The 20,593-nt window shown below is 40.3% G+C and overlaps 1 protein-coding gene across 1 annotated transcript in view; it reads right to left on the bottom strand.

The window, feature by feature from the left end:
* TRMT2B (tRNA methyltransferase 2 homolog B) overlaps positions 1-15,644 on the bottom strand; it is a 56,417-nt gene extending 40,773 nt beyond the window's left edge. The window contains exon 1 of the mRNA XM_036304143.1: positions 15,621-15,644. Within this exon, the coding sequence (XP_036160036.1) occupies positions 15,621-15,644 (24 nt within the window). The remainder of the gene's footprint in view (positions 1-15,620) is intronic.
* Positions 15,645-20,593: the final 4,949 nt, after the last annotated feature.

Below are 20,593 nucleotides of genomic sequence, written 5' to 3'. Positions count from 1 at the left end.
TCCCCCTCTGCTGTCAGTAGAAGTGAGCTTCTTGCAATGTCATCAGAAGAGGAATTTTCTGAGATTCACACAGGAGAATGAGTGGTATTTATTTGAGTGAAATTAAACCCGTGAGTTTCCAAGGTCCATCTCCCTCTGTCCTGCCAAGGAAAAGCTCCAGCTGTGTCTTCCCCAGAGCTAGGATTAAAGCCATTCCCACTCCATATTTGCACAGACCAGACCAGCATAAGGCTAGCTTTGTTTGTGTTCCCAGCTGTAGTCCATTGCATGTGGGGCCATGTAGGGCCTAGGGCAGAGGTGGGCAAACTTTTTGACTCGAGGGCCACAATGGGTTCTTAAACTGGACCGGAGGGCCGGAACAAAAGCATGGATGGAGTGTTTGTGTGAACTAATATAAATTCAAAGTAAACATCATTACATAAAAGGGTACGGTCTTTTTTTTCAATAGTTTTATTCATTTCAAATGGGCCGGATCCAGCCCGTGGGCCGTAGTTTGCCCACGGCTGGCCTAGGGCCACATGTCTATGAATGTAACAGGGGTGAGTGCAAGGAAGCAGGAGCAAAGCCAGAGGAACAAGAGAAAAAGAATTCCTTTGTCTGGGGATTTTAATCTTCTAAGATTTCCCCAGCTTGTAGTAGCTCCACCCTCTTTGGCCAATTATCTTTGTTCCAGGGCAGACTGATAGGTAGGTATCTTCCCTATATCACTCCAACTTCACTGCACTTTCATCCATCTTCCCCTTACCCCAGTAATATGCAGGGAACCAACCAGTGGTTCCCCGGGGAATGTGAAATTGCTGCTTCCTGGTGAAGTTGCCCAGGTGACTGTTCTTATAACGTCTGGCCTTCTCTTTGCTCCTTCCTATTATTAACTAGCTAATTACAACAGTAACAATAGGTGCTAAACAATATTATTAAATTAAATAAGAACTGAAACCAAGATAAACTTTGCTTAACTTTATCAGTAAATCAAATCACAACAAAATGAAGACTCTAGAAATTTGTCAAACATGCTCATTTTTGCCCTAGCCAGTTTGGCTCAGTAGATAGAGCAACAGCCTGCGAACTGAAGGGTCCTGGGCACATGCTCAGGTTGTGGGTTCAATCCCCAGTGAGGGACATGCAGGAGGCAGCTGATCAGTGATTCTCTCTCATCATTGATGTTTCTACCTCTCTCTTCCTCTCCCTACCTCTCTGAAATCAATAAAAAACTATTTTCTTTATTAAGGTATTACATATGTGTCCTTATTGCCCTGTTGTCTCCTATCCCTCCACTCATGCCCTCACCCCCTGTTGTCTGTATCCATTGTTTAGGCTTATATGCATGCATAAAAGTCCTTTGGTTGATCTCTGCCACTTACCCCCACTCTCCCCTACCTTCCCTCTGAGGTTTGATGGTCTAATCCAGGGGTGGGCAAACTTTTTGACTCGAGGGCCACAATGGGTTCTTAAACTGGACCAGAGGGCCAGAACAAAAGCATGGATGGAGTGTTTGTGTGAACTAATATAAATTCAAAGTAAACATCATTACATAAAAGGGTACGGTCTTTTTTTTCAATAGTTTTATTCATTTCAAATGGGCCGGATCCGGCCCGCGGGCCGTAGTTTGCCCACGGCTGGACTCTAATCGATGCCGCTCTCTCTCTGGATCTGTTTTTGTTCATCAGTTTATGTTGTTCATTATATTCCATAAATGAGTGAGATCAGGTGATCTTTATCTTTCTCTGACTGGCTTATCTCGTTTAGCATAATGCTCTTCAGTTCCATCCATACTGTTGAAAATGGTAAGAATTCCTTCTTTTTCACTGCAGCATAGTATTCTATTGTGTAGATGATCCTACTTCTAGGAATATATCCCAAGAAGCTAGAAACACCAATCAAGAAGGCTATATGCACCCGCTATGTTCATAGTGGCACAATTTACCATAGCTAAGATTTGGGAACAGCCTAGGTGCCAATCAGCAGATGAGTGGATTAAATATATATATATATATATATATATATATATATATATATATATATATATATATTAAACATGTTCATTTTGTCCAAGCAAAACATTTCCGAGGGCTATGGCATTAGCTCTCAGAAATAACATGTATTAAAATCACTTGGCAGTTATGGCTAGTTTGGTTCCACTAACCATGTTCCTCAGGTGTGCTTCCCTTCCAACTAGGACTGTATTAGAGGCTAAAAGACATGCCCTCTCAATTGTATGGGCTGATGGAAAGATAAGATACACAAAGTGAGAATATGCAACAATGGGTTTTGATAATTCTAGGAAAGCAGTGATCTTCTTAGCAGTCAGAGAAGGAAGAAAATGTGAGAAGTGAGTTAAATGCATAGGTTTGAATAACCTGAAAGGAGTGGGGGGGTGGGGCAGAAGCATGAAAACAGAAATGAGCAGTATGTGTCCCAAGGCCCATGAGGAGGCAGGTCTGGCTGGCTAGGAGAGTGGTTCCAGAATAACTGGAGATCCAGCTGATCACATGAATAGTTCCAGGAAGATAATGAAGGTTCTGGAGTGCTGAGCTGAGGGGTTTGATCTAGTTCCTTAACAATTGGAAGCTAATGAAGAGTTTTTCATGAGATGTTTCTGGAAGAGAATCCTAGTAGGTGTGTGTAGAACAGATTTTAAGGTACAGTGAACTGGAAGCTGAGGAAAACTGCTGCAGTCATCCAGATGGGAAGAGCTAATTCTCTGTAGTAAGGCCTGCCACACAGCATCTGCAAGAATTTCTCAAAATGTGGATGGGGGCTTTTCTGCAATGTAATTGGCTGGGTGAGTGTAACAAATGAGGGCTCTTGAACCCCATCTCACACCTACAGAATCCAAATCTCAGGGGTTAAGGCTCAGGAATATCTGGGTTTTTAACAAGCATCCCAGTTGATGCCCATTGAAATTTCAGCCTACCACCATGCATCAACTGAACTTCCAGATGAATTAGTTGAAGGTAAAAAACTCAAATCATAAAATCCCTAAAATAAAATATAGGTGATTATGCTGAAATGTGGATGGAAGAGGACTTTTTAAAATGAAAAGAAGTTAAAAAAAAAACAAACACAAAACCTATCATGTAGGTAGATTTTAATACATAAGCCTTAAAAACTTCTATATGTAAAAATGTAATTAACAAATTAATAAACAGCAAACAAACAGAACAAGATATACAGGAATGGCAAAGAGTCATTATCTTTACTATATAAAGAGCTTATATAAACTGATATGAAGAACAAGACCTCAATAAAGACCTTGGCAAAGGCACCAAAAGATAATTTCCAGGAAAATAAATATAGGGTAGGCACACAGTCCTTGGGGCATGCCCACTCAAATATCCTTTTTGAGTAAGGGACCCCATGAGACTTGCAACCATGGGAGCAATGGGCAGCAGCAGCTCATCCTGGGCTAACCCCCTATCTCCAAGGCAACCTTTTCTCTGACTTTCCAGTGAGCCAATGCAGCCCCCGCCTTGGCTCTCTCCTATTGCTTCTTTTATAGTAGGCCCTTCCTTGTTTCACTATCTCCAGCTTTAGAAAACATACTCTCAAAAATAAAAATTTAAAAAAGAAAAGAAATATAAGGTAAAGTGCTTTGTTCTACCTCACTGATAAGAACAGAAGACACAAATTACATCAAGTAGATAATATTATTTTACATATCAAACTGGTGAAGATTTAAAAAGCACTGATAAAAAACTAAAAAAATTAAAAAGCACTGATATTCCTCAAGTTATACAGACAGTGACACAGGCACTCTCACACATTGCTGGCAGGACTGTGAACTGATACCCTTCCCAGAAAGCAATTAGAATCAAGAGCCTTTAAAATTTTCATAACATTTGTCCCAGAAATTTCTAGGAATCTATTCTAAGGAAGTAGAGATGTGGATAAAGAAATATGCCCAAATAGTTTCAGGGTCAAAAATAAAAACCATCTTCAAGATTTTAAGAGAAAAGTGGTGGCTGAATAGGCAGAAGTAGTGTGCACCTCCTCCTGGGGCCAGGCTGGAAAGGCAACTAAATCAGAGAACATCTACCTGGAATTAACAAATTAGACACAGCTGAGGATATAATTTTCAACAAGGAAGGGCAGAGGACACCTAGAGAAAGCTGCTTGCCAGCCATAACCCATGTGGAACAAGCACTGTGCCCTGGCACTGAGTGGCGCAGTAACTTCCGGCAGGCTCCCAGACATCAGCAGTGAGCACTCACCAGAGTGACCTCCTGCACCAGGCCTCCTCAATAGCCTGCCGGGACCCAAGATCCCAGGATCTGGCTCCAGAACCCTACAGTGAGTACAAGCCAGGGGGACACCTGTGCCCCAACCCTGCCCTGGGCCCCAGAATCATGCTGCTAGCCCAGTGGTTAGCAAACTGCAGCTCAGCAAACCATGGCTCTTTGATCCTTGAGTGTGGCTCTTCCACAAAATACCGGGACTTCCACAAAATACTGACTTCTGTGCATGGACCACGAAGTTTCAATCGCACTGTACATGCGCGCCGGCACGTGATATTTTGTGGAAGAGCCACACTCAAGGGGCCAAAGAGCCACATGTGGCTCACGAGCTGGGATTTGCATACCACAGTGCTAGCTTGACACAGAGCCATCTGGTGCCTGCTCCACCCCAAGCCCTGGGGCCTGCTGCCAGAGTGACCCAGAGCAACCCAGCCCATTCCCCACTCCAGGCCACAGGAGAGCACAGAGTGTGACACAGAGAAACCTGTGCCTGCTTCACTCAGGGCCCCAGGAAGGGTGACCCAGAGCAACCCAGCATGCGCTTCACTCCAAGCCACATGAGAGCACTGCAGGGGCAATCTGGTGTGCCCAGCCAGGGGCCACAGGACAGTGCTGCATGGGCACTGCCAGAGGGATCGAAGGCACCGGCCTGCTATGGCTGCCAGGGCCCCACAGTGAATTGCATACCAGAGGGCACTGGGTCCTGACAGGGAGTTGCACACCAGAGGAACTGTGCATGTGCACCCACCACCCCGAGCATCTGAAGTGGACAACTGATGGACCAGATTCGTGGGAGAAGGGATACAACTCAGAGCAGAAACAATAAAGATATGAGACTCAAGGCAGACCCAGCCTCTGGGCTAATGATTTGTGGATCATTGGCCTAATAGAGTCTTCAACCTCTCAAACCCCAAGCAGGGTCCCAGGGCCAGAGAGAGACAGAAAAATGGGGAGACAAAGAAACAACTCCCCAAGGAAAGAAAAGGAGGAAGAGCCAGAAAAGGAACTAAATGAAATGGAGGCAAGCAATATGTCAGAGAAAGAATTCAGAGTAGGGTCATAAAGTTCCTAAACTGGCTGGCAGAGAAAATTACCAACATAAGTAAGAATCAAGAGGAAATGTAGAATGACATAGCCACAATAAAAAACACAATGGAAGGTTTCAACAGTAGGCTAGAAGAAGCAGAGGACTGAATTAGCGAGTTAGATGACAGGGTAGAAAAAAACACCCAATCTGAACAGCAATTGGAGAAAAAACTAGAAAGCAGAGGAGAGCTTAAGTGAGCTTTGGGACAACATGAAACGAAGTAACATCCATATAATTGGGGTGCCAGAAGGACAAGAAGAGGACCAAGAGAAAGAAAATTATGAAAAGACAAAAAAAACAAAAGAGGAGCAAGGATTAGAAAACCTATTTGAAGAAATAATGACAGAAAACTTACCGTATTTGGGGAAGAAAAAATTCACACAAGCACAGAGGGTCCCAAAAAAGATCAACCCAAAAAGACTCACACTAAGACATGTCATAATTACAATGGCAAATGTTAACAACAACGAGAGATTCTTAAGGGCTGCAAAAGAGAGACAGAGAGTTACCCATAAGGGATTTCCCATTAGATTATCAAGTGATTTCTCAACAGAAACACATCAGGCCAGAAGGGAATGAAATGAAGTATACAAAGTGATGCAAAACAAGGGACTGAATTCAAACCAAGGCTATCATTCAAAATTGAAGGTAAAATCAGGAGCTTCACATATGAAAAAAAGACTAAGGGAGTTTATTACTACCAAGCCAGCAATGCAACAAATGCTAAAGGGACTGTTGTAAAAAGAAGAAATAGAAACGGAAGAAGGAACACAAGTATAAAGAATAAAAATGGCTACAAACAAATACTTATCAATATAACCTTAAATGTAAATGGATTAAATGCTCCAATCAAAAGACATCAGGTGGCTGAATAGATATAAAAAAAAATGACCCATATATATGTTGTCTACAAGAGACCCACCTCAGAACAAGGGATTCACACAGACTGAAAGTAAAGAAATGGAAAAATATTTTTTGGGCAAATGGAAATTAAAAAAAAAAAAGCTGAAGTAGCAATACTTATTTCTGACAAAATAGACCTCAAAGTGAAGGCCATAACAAGAGATAAGGAAAGCCACTTCGTAATACTAAAGGGATCGATAAAATAAGTGGATATAACTCTGATAAACATATATGCACCCAATACAGGAGCACCCAAATACATCAAAATACTTCTGGAAGATATCAAGGGAGAACTGACAGCAATACAATCATAGTAGGGGACTTTAATACTCCATTGATATCACTGGATAAATCTTCTAGACAAAAAAAATCAACAAAGAAACAGAAATCCTAAACAACTCAGTAGATCAGATGGAACTCGTTGACATCTTCAGAACATTTCACCCCAAAGCAATGGAATATACATTCTTCTCGAGTGCACATGGGACATTATCAAAGATAGACCACATATCAGGACACAGGCAGTCTCTTCAAATTCAAGAAGATAGAAATCATATCAAGCATCTTCTCAGATCACAATGGCATAACATTAGAAATCAACTAAAATAAAAACAGTTAAAAAATCAAACACTTGGAGGTTAAATAGCATGCTATTAAACAATGATTGGGTTACCAAAGAGATCAAAGAAGAAATAAAAACCATCCTGGAAACAAACGACAATGAAAACACAACAATCCAAAATCTATGGGACACAGTGAAAGCAGTCCTGAGAGGGAAGTGCACAGCTCTACATGTTTACCTCAAAAAACAAGAAAAACTGGTAATAAATTATCTAACCCTACAACTTAAAGAATTATAAAGAGAACAGCAAGAAAAACCCAGAGTAAGCAGAAGGAAGGAAATAATAAAGATCAGAGCAGAAATAAACATAGAGACCAAAAATCCCACAAACAACAACAACAACAAAACAACAGATCAATAAAACCAAGGGCTGGTTCTTTGAAAGGATAAACAAGACTGATGAACGTCTACCTCGGCTCACCAAGAAACAAAGAGAGAGGACTAAAAAAAAAATCAGAAATGAAAGAGGTGTAGTAACATCTAAAAACAGAGACATACAAAGAATTAAAAAAAAATACTACAAACAACTCTACTCCAACAAACTGGACAACCTAGATGAAATGAACATATTGCTAGAAAAATACAATTTTCCAAAAGTTAATCAGGAAGAATAATAAAATCTGAATGGGATGATAACTACTGATGAAATTGAAACAGTAATCAAAAACTTCCAGCAAACAAAAGCCCTGGTCCAGACGGCTTCACACGGGAGTTTTACCAAACATTCAAGGAAGAAATAAAACCTATCCTCCTCAGACTATTCCATAAAATTCAAGAGGAAGGCACACTTGCAAGCTCTTTCTATGAAGCCAGCATTACCCTAATCCCAAAACCAGATAAAGACACTACAAAGAAAGAGAATTACAGGCCAATATCCCTGAACACAGATGCTAAAATCCTCAACAAAATTCTAGCAAATCAGATCCAGCATTACATTAGAAAGGTCATATACCATAATCAAGTGGGATTTATTCCGGGGATGCAAGGCTGGTACAATATCAGCAAATCAACAAACGTGATACATCACAAAAACAAACTGAGAGACAAAAATCACATAATCATATCAGTTGATGCAGAAAAAGCATTGCTAAAATCCAACACCCTTTCTTGATAAAAACTCTCAGCAAAGTGGGAATAGAGGGATCATACCTCAACATAATAAAGCCTTATATGACAAACCTATAGCCAACATCATACACAATGGGCAAAAACTAAAACCATTTCCCCTAAGAACAGGAACAAGACAGGGATGCCCACTTTCACCACTCCTGTTCAACATAGGACTGGAAGTGCTAGCCATAGCAATCAGACAAGAAGAAATAAAAGGCATCCAAATTGGAAAAGAAGAAGTAAAACTGTCATTATTCACAGATGACATGATATTGTACATAGAAAACCCTAAAGACTCCATCAAAAAACTACTAGACTTAATAAGTGAATTCTGCAATGTAGCAGGATACAAAATTAACGTCCAGAAATCTATGGCATTTTTATATACCAATAATGAACTCACAGAACAAGCAACTAAAAAAACATCCCCATTTACCATTACAACCAAAAAAATTAAGATACCTAGGAATAAACTTAACTAAGGAAGTAAAAGACCTGTACTTGGGAAACAACATATGTTGCAAAAAGAGAGAGGAAGACATAAACAAATGGAAGAATATACCGTGTTCATGGGTTGGTATAATCAACATCATTAAAATGTCCATACTACCAAAAAGTAATCTATAGATTCAATGCAATCCCAATTAAAATACCATTGGCATATTTCACAGACCTATAACAAACTTTCCAAAAATTCACATGGAATAAAAAAAGACCCTGAATAGCAACAGCAATCCTGAGAAAGAAGAACAAAGTTGGAGGGATCACAGTACCAGATATCAAGCTACATTACAAAGCCATTGTTCTCAAAACTGCCTGGTACTGGCACAAGAACAGACATATAGACCAATGGAACAGAATAGAGGATCCAGAAATCTACCCAAGCCATTATGCTCAATTAATATTTGACAGAGGAGGCTAGAGCATACAATGGAGTCAAGACAATCTCTTCAATAAATGGTGTTGGGAAAATTGGACAGATACATGCAAAAAAAATGAAACTAGACCACCAATTTATACCATACACAAAAATAAACTCAAAATGGATAAAAGGCTTAAACATAAGATGAGAAACCATAAAAATCTTAGGAGAATCTATAGGTAGCAAAATATCAGAAATATGTTGTAGCAATATATTTACCAATACAGCTCCTAGAACAATGGAAACTAAGAAGAAAATAAACATATGAGACTACATCAAAATAAAAAGCTTCTGCACAGCAAAATAAACCATCAACAAAACAACAAGAAAGCCCACTGCATGAGAGAACATATTTGCGAATATTATATCCAATAAGGTTTTAATCTCCAAAATTTATAGGGAACTCATACATCTTAACAAAAGGAAGATAAACAATCCAATCAAAAAATGGGTAAAGGATCTGAATAGATACTTTTCGAAAGTGGACATACAAAAGGCCAAGAGACATATGAAAACATGCTCAAAGTCACTAATCATCTGAGAGATGCAAATCAAAACAACAATGAGGTACCAGCTCACACCTATCAGAATGGCTATCATCAACAAATCAATAAACGACAAGTGCTGGCAAGGATGTTGAGAAAAAGGAACCCTCCTTCACTGCTGGTGGGAATGCAGACTGGTGCAGCCACTGTGGAAAACAGTATGGAGTTTCCTCAAAACTTAAAAATGGAACTCCCATTTGACCCAGTGATCCCACTTCTAGGAATATATCCGAAGAAATCAGAAACACCAATCAGAAAGGATATATGCATCCCTATGTTCATAGCAGCACAATTTACCATAGCTAAGATCTGGAGACAGCCTAAGTGCCCATCAGCAGATGAATGGATTAAAAAACTGTGGTACATCTACACAATGGATACTATGCTGCTGTGAAAAAGAAGGAATTCTTACCATTTGCAACAGCATGGATGGAACTGGAGAGCATTATGCTAAGTGATATAAGCCAGTCAATGAAAGAAAAATACCACATGATCTCACTCATTCATGGATAATAAAGACCATTATAAACTGATGAACAAAAATAGATACAGAGGCAGAGCATTATCGAACAGACTGTCAAACTACAGCGGGAAGGCTGGGAGGGTTGGGGGCAGGGGGTAAGAGATTAACCAAAGGACTTGTATACATGCATATAAGCATAACCAATGGACACAAGACACTGGGGGCTAGGGGAGTCCGGGGGAAGGTCAAGGGGAAAAAAAAAGAGACATATTTAATACTCTTTGTAATACTTTAAGCAATAAAACAAAATTAAAAAAAGAAAGGATATACCCACCCCTATGTTCCTATCAGTGCAATTTCCCATGGCTAAGATTTGGAAACAGTCTAAATGCCCATCAGTACATGAGTGGATTAAAAAACTGTGGTATATCTACACAATGGAATACTACTCTGCTGTAAAAAAGAAAGAACTCTAACCATTTGCAACAGCATGAATGGCCATGGAGAGCATTATGCTAAGCGAAATAAGCCAGTCGGAGAAAGATAAATATCACATGATCTCACTCATTTGTGGAACATAATGAACAACACAAACTGATGAACAAAAATAGATCCAGAGACATAGAAGCATTAAACAGAGCTTGAAAACTCAGAAGAAAGGCAGGGGAGGATGGTAAGGGGGCTAAGAGATCAACCAAAGGATTTGTATGCATGCATGTAAGCATAACCAATGGACACGACAGTAGGGAGATGAGGGCATGTGCTGAGGGGTAGGAGTGGCTGGGGAGAGGTCAATGGGGGGAAAAGGAGACATATGTGACACTTTAAATGATAAAGAATCCTATCTAATAAAAGAGAAACATGATAATTAGCGTACGACCGCTACCCTTCCCATTGGCTAATCAGGGCAATATGCAAATTAACTGCCAGCCAAGATGGCGGCCGGCAGCCAGGCAGCTTGAAACTAACATGAGGCTTGCTTGCTTCAGTGATGGAGGACTCCAACGTTCCCCGCCTGCCGCTGCAGGCCTCTGAGCTGCAACTCTAAGCAACTACGTAACAAATATAGAAGCTAAACAAAACCCCAGAAACCTGCTTTAGTCCGCCGGGCTTCAGCCAGCAGGATCGCAACATTGTAAACAAAGGCCAGAAACCACTTTTAGCAGCGGAGGCCTAAGAGCTGGAGCCAAGCCTCAAAGCTAAAGCTGGCCCAGAATAAAAAAAAGAAAAAGAAAAAAAGGAGCGGTTGGGAGCTTCCTTCACCCGCCAGCCTGAAAACAGCCCTCAGCCCCTTACCCAGGCTGGCCAGGCACCCCAGTGGGGACCCCCACCCTGATGCAGGACACCCTTCAGGGCAAGCCAGCCAGCCCCACCTATGCACCAGGCCTCTATCCTATATAGTAAAAGGGTAATATACCTCCCAGCACCGGGATCAGAGGAGCCGTGAGGCCTCCCGGCACCGGGATCAGTGTGACAGGGGGCAGCGACCAAACCCCCTGATCTCCCTGAGGCTCTGTGTGTGACAGGGGGCGGGGCCACAACCTCCTTATCCGCCCTGCTCTGTTCATGACAGGGGAAGGCGCCCCAACGCCCTGATCAGCCCTGCTCTGTGCCTGATAGGGGGGAGCTCCCCAACCCCCTGATCGTCCTGCGGCTCTGTGTGTGACAGGGTGCGGAGCCCCAACCCTCCCTCCCCCCACGGGCCCTCCTCTGTGTGTGACGGGGTAGAGCCATAACCTCCCCATTGGCCCTGCCCTGAGAGTGACAGTGGCGGCGCCCCAACCCCCTGATCGGCCCTGCTCTGTGGGTGATAGAGGGCAGCTCCCCAACCCCCTGATTGGCCCTGCTCTGTGCCTGACAGGGTACAGAGCCCCAACCCTCCTGATAGGCCGTGCTCTGTGAGTGACAGAGGGTGGCGCCGCAACCTCCCCATCGACCCTGCCTTGAGTGTGACAGGGGATGGTGCCCCAACCCCCCAATTGGCCCTACCATGAGCGTTACTGAGGGTGGCATCGCAACCTCCCAATCCGCCCTGCTCTGTGAATGACAGGGGGTGGCATCCCAACTCCCCAATCGGCCCTGCTCTGAGCCCGACCAGGGGCTGCACCTAGGGATTGGGCCTGCCCTCTGCCACCTGGGAGCAGGCCTAAGCCAGCAGGTCGTTATCTCCCGAGGGGTCCCAGACTGCGAGAGGGCACAGGCCGGGCTGAGGGACCCTCCCCCCGCCCCCCCCCCCCCCGAGTGCACAAATTTTTGTACACCGGGCCTCTAGTTTAAAAAATAAAAATAAAAAGCATCTTTAATGTCCAACATTAAATAAATGGGGAATGGTTACATAAAATATGGTCTTTCCATAAACTATTGCAAAGCCACTAAAATTACATTCATGGTATGGTTTTAGAAGTCAGGATGTCACCATTACCTTTATTTTTAAAATATATTTTTTATTGTTAATAGTATTATGGATGTCTCCCATTCCCTTTCCCCTTTAACCCTGTCTGCCCAGCCCCTACCCATCCCCAGGTCTTCACCACCCTCTTGTCTGTTATTTTTAAAAATGTTTTTATTAATTTTTAGAGAGAGAGGAAGGGAGAAGGAAAGAGAAAGAGAAACATCAATGTAAGAGGGAAACATCAATCTGCTTAGGCAGCCCCCTGATAGGAATGGAGCCTGCACCTGGGCATGTGCCCTGACTATGAATCTAACCAGCAACTTTTTGGTGCATGGGACAATGCCCAACCATCTGAGCCACATCAGCCAGGGCTATCATTACCTTTAGGGAGTGGGGTGATTGGCAGAGGGCATTAGGGAGCTTCTGAGAGCTGGTAATATTCTGGATTCTGGTTATACAGGTGTATTCACTTTGTGAAAATTTACTGAGTTGGACTCTTTGGATATGTATACTTTTCTGTATGTATGTTATTCTTCAACAAAAATGTAACTTAAAATTGTGTCTTTGAAAGTTTGTAGTAACATGGAAATATGTGAGGAAGGCAACCTTAAGTTAAAAAGGTAAAATAAAGAATTGTGCATTCAGTGTAATCTGAAGTTTGCAAATAAAAAATGCATTAAAAGGCAATATGCTGAGTGTTTAATTTAGATACTGTTTACTCTAGATAGTGAGTTTGAGGGTGATTCATTTTTTGACTGCTTTTTCATTTCTATACTTTCTAATTTTTCTTCAATGGACAGGCATTACATTGATAATAAGAAAAAGTAAAATATCAGAGAAAAATGTGAATTGATGAATCGTGGTGAAAACCCCATAGTCCAGACTGTAAAACTGAGAACTAGATTTGATCAATTCCTGTGGAAGTGATTTAGACTCTTAGGGACTAATGTACTCTGAGGATTTATAGGAGACTGGCTTTCAAGCCAGATGCCAGTGAAAAATATAGTTTTTAGTGACTGAAATATTCTTATCTCCTTTCTGGTGTTATACCTACCAGCTATTAATGTACCTGAGAAACCAAACTAACAATCAGAAGTTCACTTGCAATTTGAACACATGGAGTTGAATGGTTTTGAGGGCTCTTTGACTGGGTTATTTGTAACACATCTACCAGACTGGTGTTCCAGTTACTTGAACAGTGCTGGACAAACACTGACTCTCCCATGTTCTTTTTTCCACTGTCTCTAACTAGTTACCAGAATCTTCTGTCATTACAATATTACCTGCCTCCTATCCTCATTACATGCTACAGTTGCCAAGGTAACAGCTCATTTAACATGAATTTCATTCTAAGTTGGTAGCTCCCAGGTGAGATATTGGGAAGCATCTTAATTTCATTGGCAGAATATCTACAAATTATATTTACAAGAAGTTGCTTGGGGGAAGAGTTAAAGATGGCTAGTTTCAACTACAGTGAACTTTAAAAAATATTTTTCAATTGAAGAGTCATCATTTCCTGATTTATATGTCTAAATCAGGAAATATATCTCTTAGGTGTGGAGATGCATATTACTTTTGGGGCCTTTTGGTTCATGATAAACATCAAGGGAGTTTTTTTTGCTGTTGTTTGTTTTTTGTTTATTTTTATCAAGGGTTTTGACAATAGTACTTAGGAAAATGGCACTGGCATTTAAAAAAATAGGAAAGTCATAAAGGGAGTCTTTTGGGGGAGGGAGATGATAGTGAAACATTGAGTGAAAGTCCAGTGGGCATGTAGAGAATGAGTTAACATAATAGAAAAACTCTTATGTTGTATGTGGGATGAATTACCCTGGAAACTGTCACCAAACTACCTAGCTACCTTTATGTTCTGGTTTCTAGGGTAACAGATATTTACTACCTCAGATGTGCATGGCTGGTGCTGATGTTCAATTTCTCACTTAATAAGATCCCAACCCTTTGCTTTTTATAGTGCTAAAATTTGCAATTAAATGTCAATAGCATTCTGACTATGGCCGCTCATCCCTCAAGGCTAAATATAGAGAAATAACATGGAGACATCTGTCCCATGTCCTGCTGCACACCAGAATGCTATCAGTATATGGACTTCAACTTCATGCCTTGACTCAGCATCAAGGGCCCAAATTTTATAACAACTGAGGGGCTATAATTTCACTCCTCTCCAAATCACCATCCTCAGCCGCTTATCTTTCTTTCCTGATGCTATGCACCTGTTATTTCTTTTAAAAGCAATTGTTAGGTTGGACTAGATTGCTTTTAAAGTGCCTCCCTTTATGTTCAACAATTCTGTGAAGAAACTGGTATATTAAATACTTTTGTCCCATACCCATTGAGTTTTAAGATGCATTTTGGTTTCTGATCTTATAGTAATTAGGATATTTTCCAAAGGAATTCAATCACATTGGAAATGAAAGTGATTATCCAGAACTGTCCTTATGATAATAATACAGATTCAACATTTATTGAATCCTTACTCTGTACTTTGTGCTGTGCTGAGTGATCTATGTGCATTATCCCATGTAAGTACCTATTTTATAGATAAGAAAATTGGTAGTTGTATTTTACAGATGAGGTAACTGAGACTTAGAGAGGGATCAGTAGTTTGCCCAACGTCACATAGCAGGTAGTGGAATCAGAACTTGAATTCAGCTGTCTGGTGTCTGTGTCTCCACTTTTAATATTTTTATTTTTAACCAGCAGTTCCCAAATTCTAGTGTGCATAAAAATCCCTGGAGGGCTTGTTAAAACAGACTGCTGGGTCCTATCTCCAGAGTTTCTGATTTAGTGGGTCTGGGGCAGGGCCTGAGAATTGGCATTTCTAACAAGTTTCTAGGTGATGCTGATGTTTCTGGAGTAGAGGACCTTCACTCTGTACTCCATGGCCTCCAGTCAAGGGCAAAAAAGACTACAGGTACAATGAAACAAAGCAGGCTTGCTCTCTCCTCATGGCTCAGTGCTCAGGGATCCTGGCAAAGATCTGACGTTTGGGTTTCAGTTGCTGCCTCTGCCTCTCCAGGAAGACCAGACAACTGGCTAGAAACTCCACCATGAGAGAGAACACAGCACATAGGCAGTGCTCACAGAACATAATATATCTAGAAAGGGCTGTACATATCTGGGTTAGGCTCAGATTCCAACATAGTCCTGACAGCTACAAAAAGCTGATGCATGTACAATATGATCTTGTTTTTCTTTTGGAAGCAACTCAAAGAGTTAAAGTAGAAGAACAGTATTTTCCTAGTATAGCTGCTTGTCAGTTGGGATTATGATACAACTGACACATTCAGTCTGATGCCATGTAGGGTCTGAATTAGCACTACCTGTGAAGCTGCGGAAAGAGCCATTGCCGTGCAAACTCTCCTCAGAGCTTGTTATTCACACTTACCTTATAAAGAACATATGTTGCCTTCATCAGACAGAGAGAGGCATAAGTAGAGCATAAAACTCACCCCACCATAAACTTGTTTCTCTCACTTTTCACTCATTTCCCAGCATGTACCTTGTATTTCCCTGAGAAACAGCTGAGGTCGCTGAGTTTTGAGGCAACAAAGCAGATTGCAGTGTTCATTAGTGTGGCTGCACATTAGAATCACTTGGAAAGCTTTTAAAAAATATAAGTGCTGGTCACCCTACCCCAGACCAATTAAATCAGAATCTCTGTAGATAGGCCCTACTTATATGCATTGAAAACAAATTTGCAGGTGATTCTGTCAGGCAAGGTTAAGAATCAATAATGGTACAAAAAATAGGCTCTGCTGTTGTGCAGACTCAATTTCTACCTCTGCCCCTAATGAGAATATGACATTGGGCAAATGGCCTACCCTCTCAAAGCCTCAATTTTCCCATGGGTAAAAATAGGCATAATAATAGAACCCATTTGACTTGTTTCATATTGCTGTCTTTGAGGATTGAATGGGCTGGTGTATGTAATGCATTATAATTATACAATGCCTAGCACAGAATGATCACTCACTAGATGGTAGCTAGTCATAAAATTAAAGCATCCCACTTTAGCCTACATAGATCTCACAATCTTCCGGTTAGATTTTAGAATCACTATGATAAGGTAAATGACTCTGCAGAACATCTACCTTGCAAACCTCTCCCATAACAAATGTGAAAAATGATGCTTCTTTGGATAAGATAACAAATAAAAGCAAACCAAAAACAAAGTAACCCTAATACTCTAAGAGACCAACCCACAAAATGCCTCAAGGAAATAACAGACCACTTGGGATCCTCAGACCACATTTTGACAACCACTGAAGAATGCAAGATGGTCTGCACTGTAACTGGCGGCCTCATTAGCTGTCACCAAGAATTTCTAGAGTATTCAGGGGTCACAATACAAAAAAAAAAAAAAAAACCCTTAATATCTGTTGCCTATTACCTTACAGGATTTACATGTTTATATTAACTCTTTACCTTCTGGTGGCATGTGAATTTGTGACGCCTGGTACAGAAACCACCCAGAGACCTTTACAGTTGAAGCAAAAACCTACAAATATCTAAGTGGTAGAAAGGATTTAAGGAGAGAGATGTATCAAGAACAGAATTTCTGCCCTGGCCCGGTAACTCAATTGGTTAGAGCATCATCCTGATACACCAAAGTTGCAGGTTCAATCCCCAATGAATGCATAAATAAGTGAAACAACAAATCTCTCTCTCTCTCTCACCCTCTCTCTCTCTAAATATCAATAAAAATTTAAAAGAAAAGAAAAACAAAGAACAGAATTTATCAGGCCCTAAGAGACATCAAAGAGGGCTACCTCTTTGAGGGACCAGATATTAGATCTCAGTATAGTTTCAAGTTAAGTTTAAAAATCTAGTATTCTATCTTACCTCCAGAGCCAAATAAAGATAAAATTGCAATCTCATGGTGAGTCTCTGCTAGTAGCCAGAGATAAGGCACATGAGAGTCACATTCATTACACCCTGGGCAGTATCTTTCAAAGGAAATCTGGTTTATGTCTATAAGCATAATTCTTTAATGTGATAATAAAATGGTCCAGGGTGAATGTAGAGCCTCCAGTTGAGGGAAGTGCAGAGGGGAAATGAAAGGAGGCTGCCGGAGAAAGGACAAGGCACTCACTTCCATCCCCAGCTGCTTGTTGAATGGGATTCCCTTCTGTTCTTTTTTTTTTTTTTTTAAATATATTTTATTGATTTTTAACAGAGAGGAAGGGAGAGGGATAGAGAGTTAGAAACATCGATCAGCTGCCTCCTGCACACCCCCTACTGGTGATGTGCCCGCAGCCAAGGTACATGCCCTTGACCGGAATCGAACCTGGGACCCCTCAGTCCGCAGGCCGACTCTCTATCCACTGAGCCAAACCAGTTAGGGCCCCTTCTGTTCTTATAGAACAAAGGCAGCTGTACAGATCTCCACCCAATACAGGACCCCCCCTGCATTCCCCCCCATATCCCCCCACCCCCCCATTCTTGTCCCAGCATGTGGTCTGAGCCTGGTGGCTATAAACAAAAGCACCAATAGCACCAGGGCCACACCATCCGTCACCTCCCTCACACATGCGCACACCACTTGGATGCAAGGAACTGCAGGATCCAGGGGTGAGCCCTGAAGACCCCAAAACACCAAGGGTTTACCTTTACCCAGGTAGAATTTTTTTAAAAAAATTATTTGTTATTTATTTATTTTCATTACCATTTATCCCCTCTTCCGCCTCCACCTACCCCTCCCTGCCCCCTGCAATTACCACACTGTTATCTCTTGCCCTATGTACTTGAAACAAAAGGCCAGGAAGGTTTGTGAGTTATGCTGCTGCTGAGGTCAGACACTGCTTTGATATGCAGGGAGAATTTGAGAAGTGCTTAGTAAGAGAAAATAAATTGACTTGTCAAGTTCTTTCTCTCTCAATAGCGATAAATTCTTCCATAATATTGTTTCCCAGTACTAACAAGCATTGGCTTTCTTGCTTCTCTTTGTGTTTTAAGTCATGGTTCCTTGACAGTATGGTAAGTGGGCCTCCATTTTTCACTCTTGCCCCAGGCCAAGCACATGTTAGAAGCTGGCCTGTAGCTAACACAGTAAGATGTGAGAAAAGGAATGTGGTATAACTATTGGAAGGGAGACAAAGTCATCATTATTTGCAGCCAATTCAGTTGCCTATACAGAGAACACCCAAGGGAACCAACTGAAACACTCATAGATTTAACAAGAGAGTTCAGAAGATATAGCAAAGTGGCTGAATACCAGTCAATAATTTTCCTGTAAGCCAGCAGCAACCAGTTAGAGATATAATAGATAAAAAATCCATTCATGATTTTAAAAAATAGCATAAAGTCCCAGGAATAACTTTTTAAAAATGAATAGACTATACAAAGAAAAAACAAGGATATTTGTATATCTCTCAGCAACCAAGCTTTAAATAAATGAAAATTGATACCATAATTCTGGATGGGAAAACTGTATTTTATAAGAGAGCAACTTTTAAAAAATTACATGTTTAATTCAAGCTAGTCAAAATTCAATGTTATTTTACCTTGATAAAGTGATTCTAAAGTTCACCTAAAAGAATAAATAGGAGAGAATGGCAAATAATTTTTGAAAAAGAATAATAATGATGGAAGACTTGGATAGTAAAAGGTATACTAGGCAAGATACTACAATGTATACATAGTTGTAATGTCTAAAACATATTAGTGCTGTAACAAGAATCAAAAAAGAAATAAGCCCTAACCGGTTTGGCTCAGTGGATAGAGCATCAGCCTGAGGACTCAAGGGTCCCAGGTTCGATTCCAGACAAGGGCATGTACCTTGGTTGCAGGCACATCTCCGGTGGGAGGTGTGCAGGAGGCAGCTGATCGATGTTTCTCTCTCATCAATGTTTCTGACTATCTCTCTCCCTTCCTCTCTGTAAAAAATCAATAAAATATATTTTTTAAAAAAAGAAAGAAAAAAAGAAAGAAGTTGGACAAAAAAAGTCTTGGGATTGATCTACTAAAAAGATAAGAACCTGATATACAATAACCGAAGTATCACAAACCAATGAGGACTGAATTAGTCATCAGTATTAAATGTAAAAAACAAAACAAAACAAAACAAAACAAAAAACCCACATAAGACTTTAATGAAATATAGGCAAATGTTTAATCCTGAGACTGGGAAAACCTTTCCAAGCATAAAAACAATGGAAAAAATCATAAAAGCATTGCTAGAGTTGACACCATCAAATTTATTGGCAAACACAAATGGAAAAATATTAAAAGCATGTTTGATGTTAGTATACTAGAAAGAGCTCTTATGAATCAATCAAAACCACCAATACAAAAATGGAGAAGGACATAAACAGAAGAGATACATATAACTAATAAGTATATGAAAAATATTCTAACACACTAATATTTTATGAAATAAAATTTTTAAATGAATGAAATTGGTGAAGATGAAAATCTGAAATTCTCAATGCAGATCTGATGTGGTGAAATGTACACACTTATGTACTGCTGATGGGAGGGTAAATTTCTTTTCTGGAAAGCATATTAGTAGTATGTATCAAGAGCCTTTTAAACATTCTTACCTCTTATATGAACTAAAGGAACAGCAGCAGCATATTGAGAAACAACACAGGTTTAAGTTGAGTACCCCAAAGGTGGCAACCCTGATTTGAACTAAGGGAACTGTTTCACTCCTTGATTCATTTCCTCATTCATAAAATGCAGAGAATTAACAGTACTAATCTCACAATATATGCAAGTCACTGAGTATAGTGTCCGGCATTCTCTAAGTAATAAGTAAATGTTACCTCTTTATATATGTAAATTACATGTAATAAAAAGTTTGTAATTTTGACCCACTCAACTTCTAGAAATTTATCCTAAGGAAAATTCAGGAATTCAGAAAAATTTTTATATACAAGGATATGCATCACATCCTCATGTGCACAAGCAACAGTCATTGAAACAACATTAGTATCTAGCAATAAGAGAATAGTTAAATGAATTATAGTACATTTAAATGATGCTGAAGTATTATGAAATCATTTTTAAAAAAAGAATGTGATTTTGAAGACACTCTAGATATTCAAAAGATGCTAACAAGTTACAAAAGGCAGGGTATAAAACTGACTCTAAAGTAGAATCAAATTTTGAAAAACTAATATCTATTTTGTACATAGAGAGGTACTTAAGGAAAAGGTCCATTAAAATATTGACCAAATTATTAACAATGTTTATCTCTCCATGTTAGGGTCATGAATTATTTTTCCTTATATTACTTATTATTCAGTATTTTATACATTTTTATAATGAATAGTATTATTCCCATTATCAT

This window comes from Myotis myotis, unplaced genomic scaffold (assembly GCF_014108235.1).
Source record: "Myotis myotis isolate mMyoMyo1 unplaced genomic scaffold, mMyoMyo1.p scaffold_m19_p_4, whole genome shotgun sequence".
NCBI classification, from domain to species: Eukaryota; Metazoa; Chordata; class Mammalia; order Chiroptera; family Vespertilionidae; genus Myotis; species Myotis myotis.
This window is presented reverse-complemented; position numbering and strand designations above follow the sequence as displayed.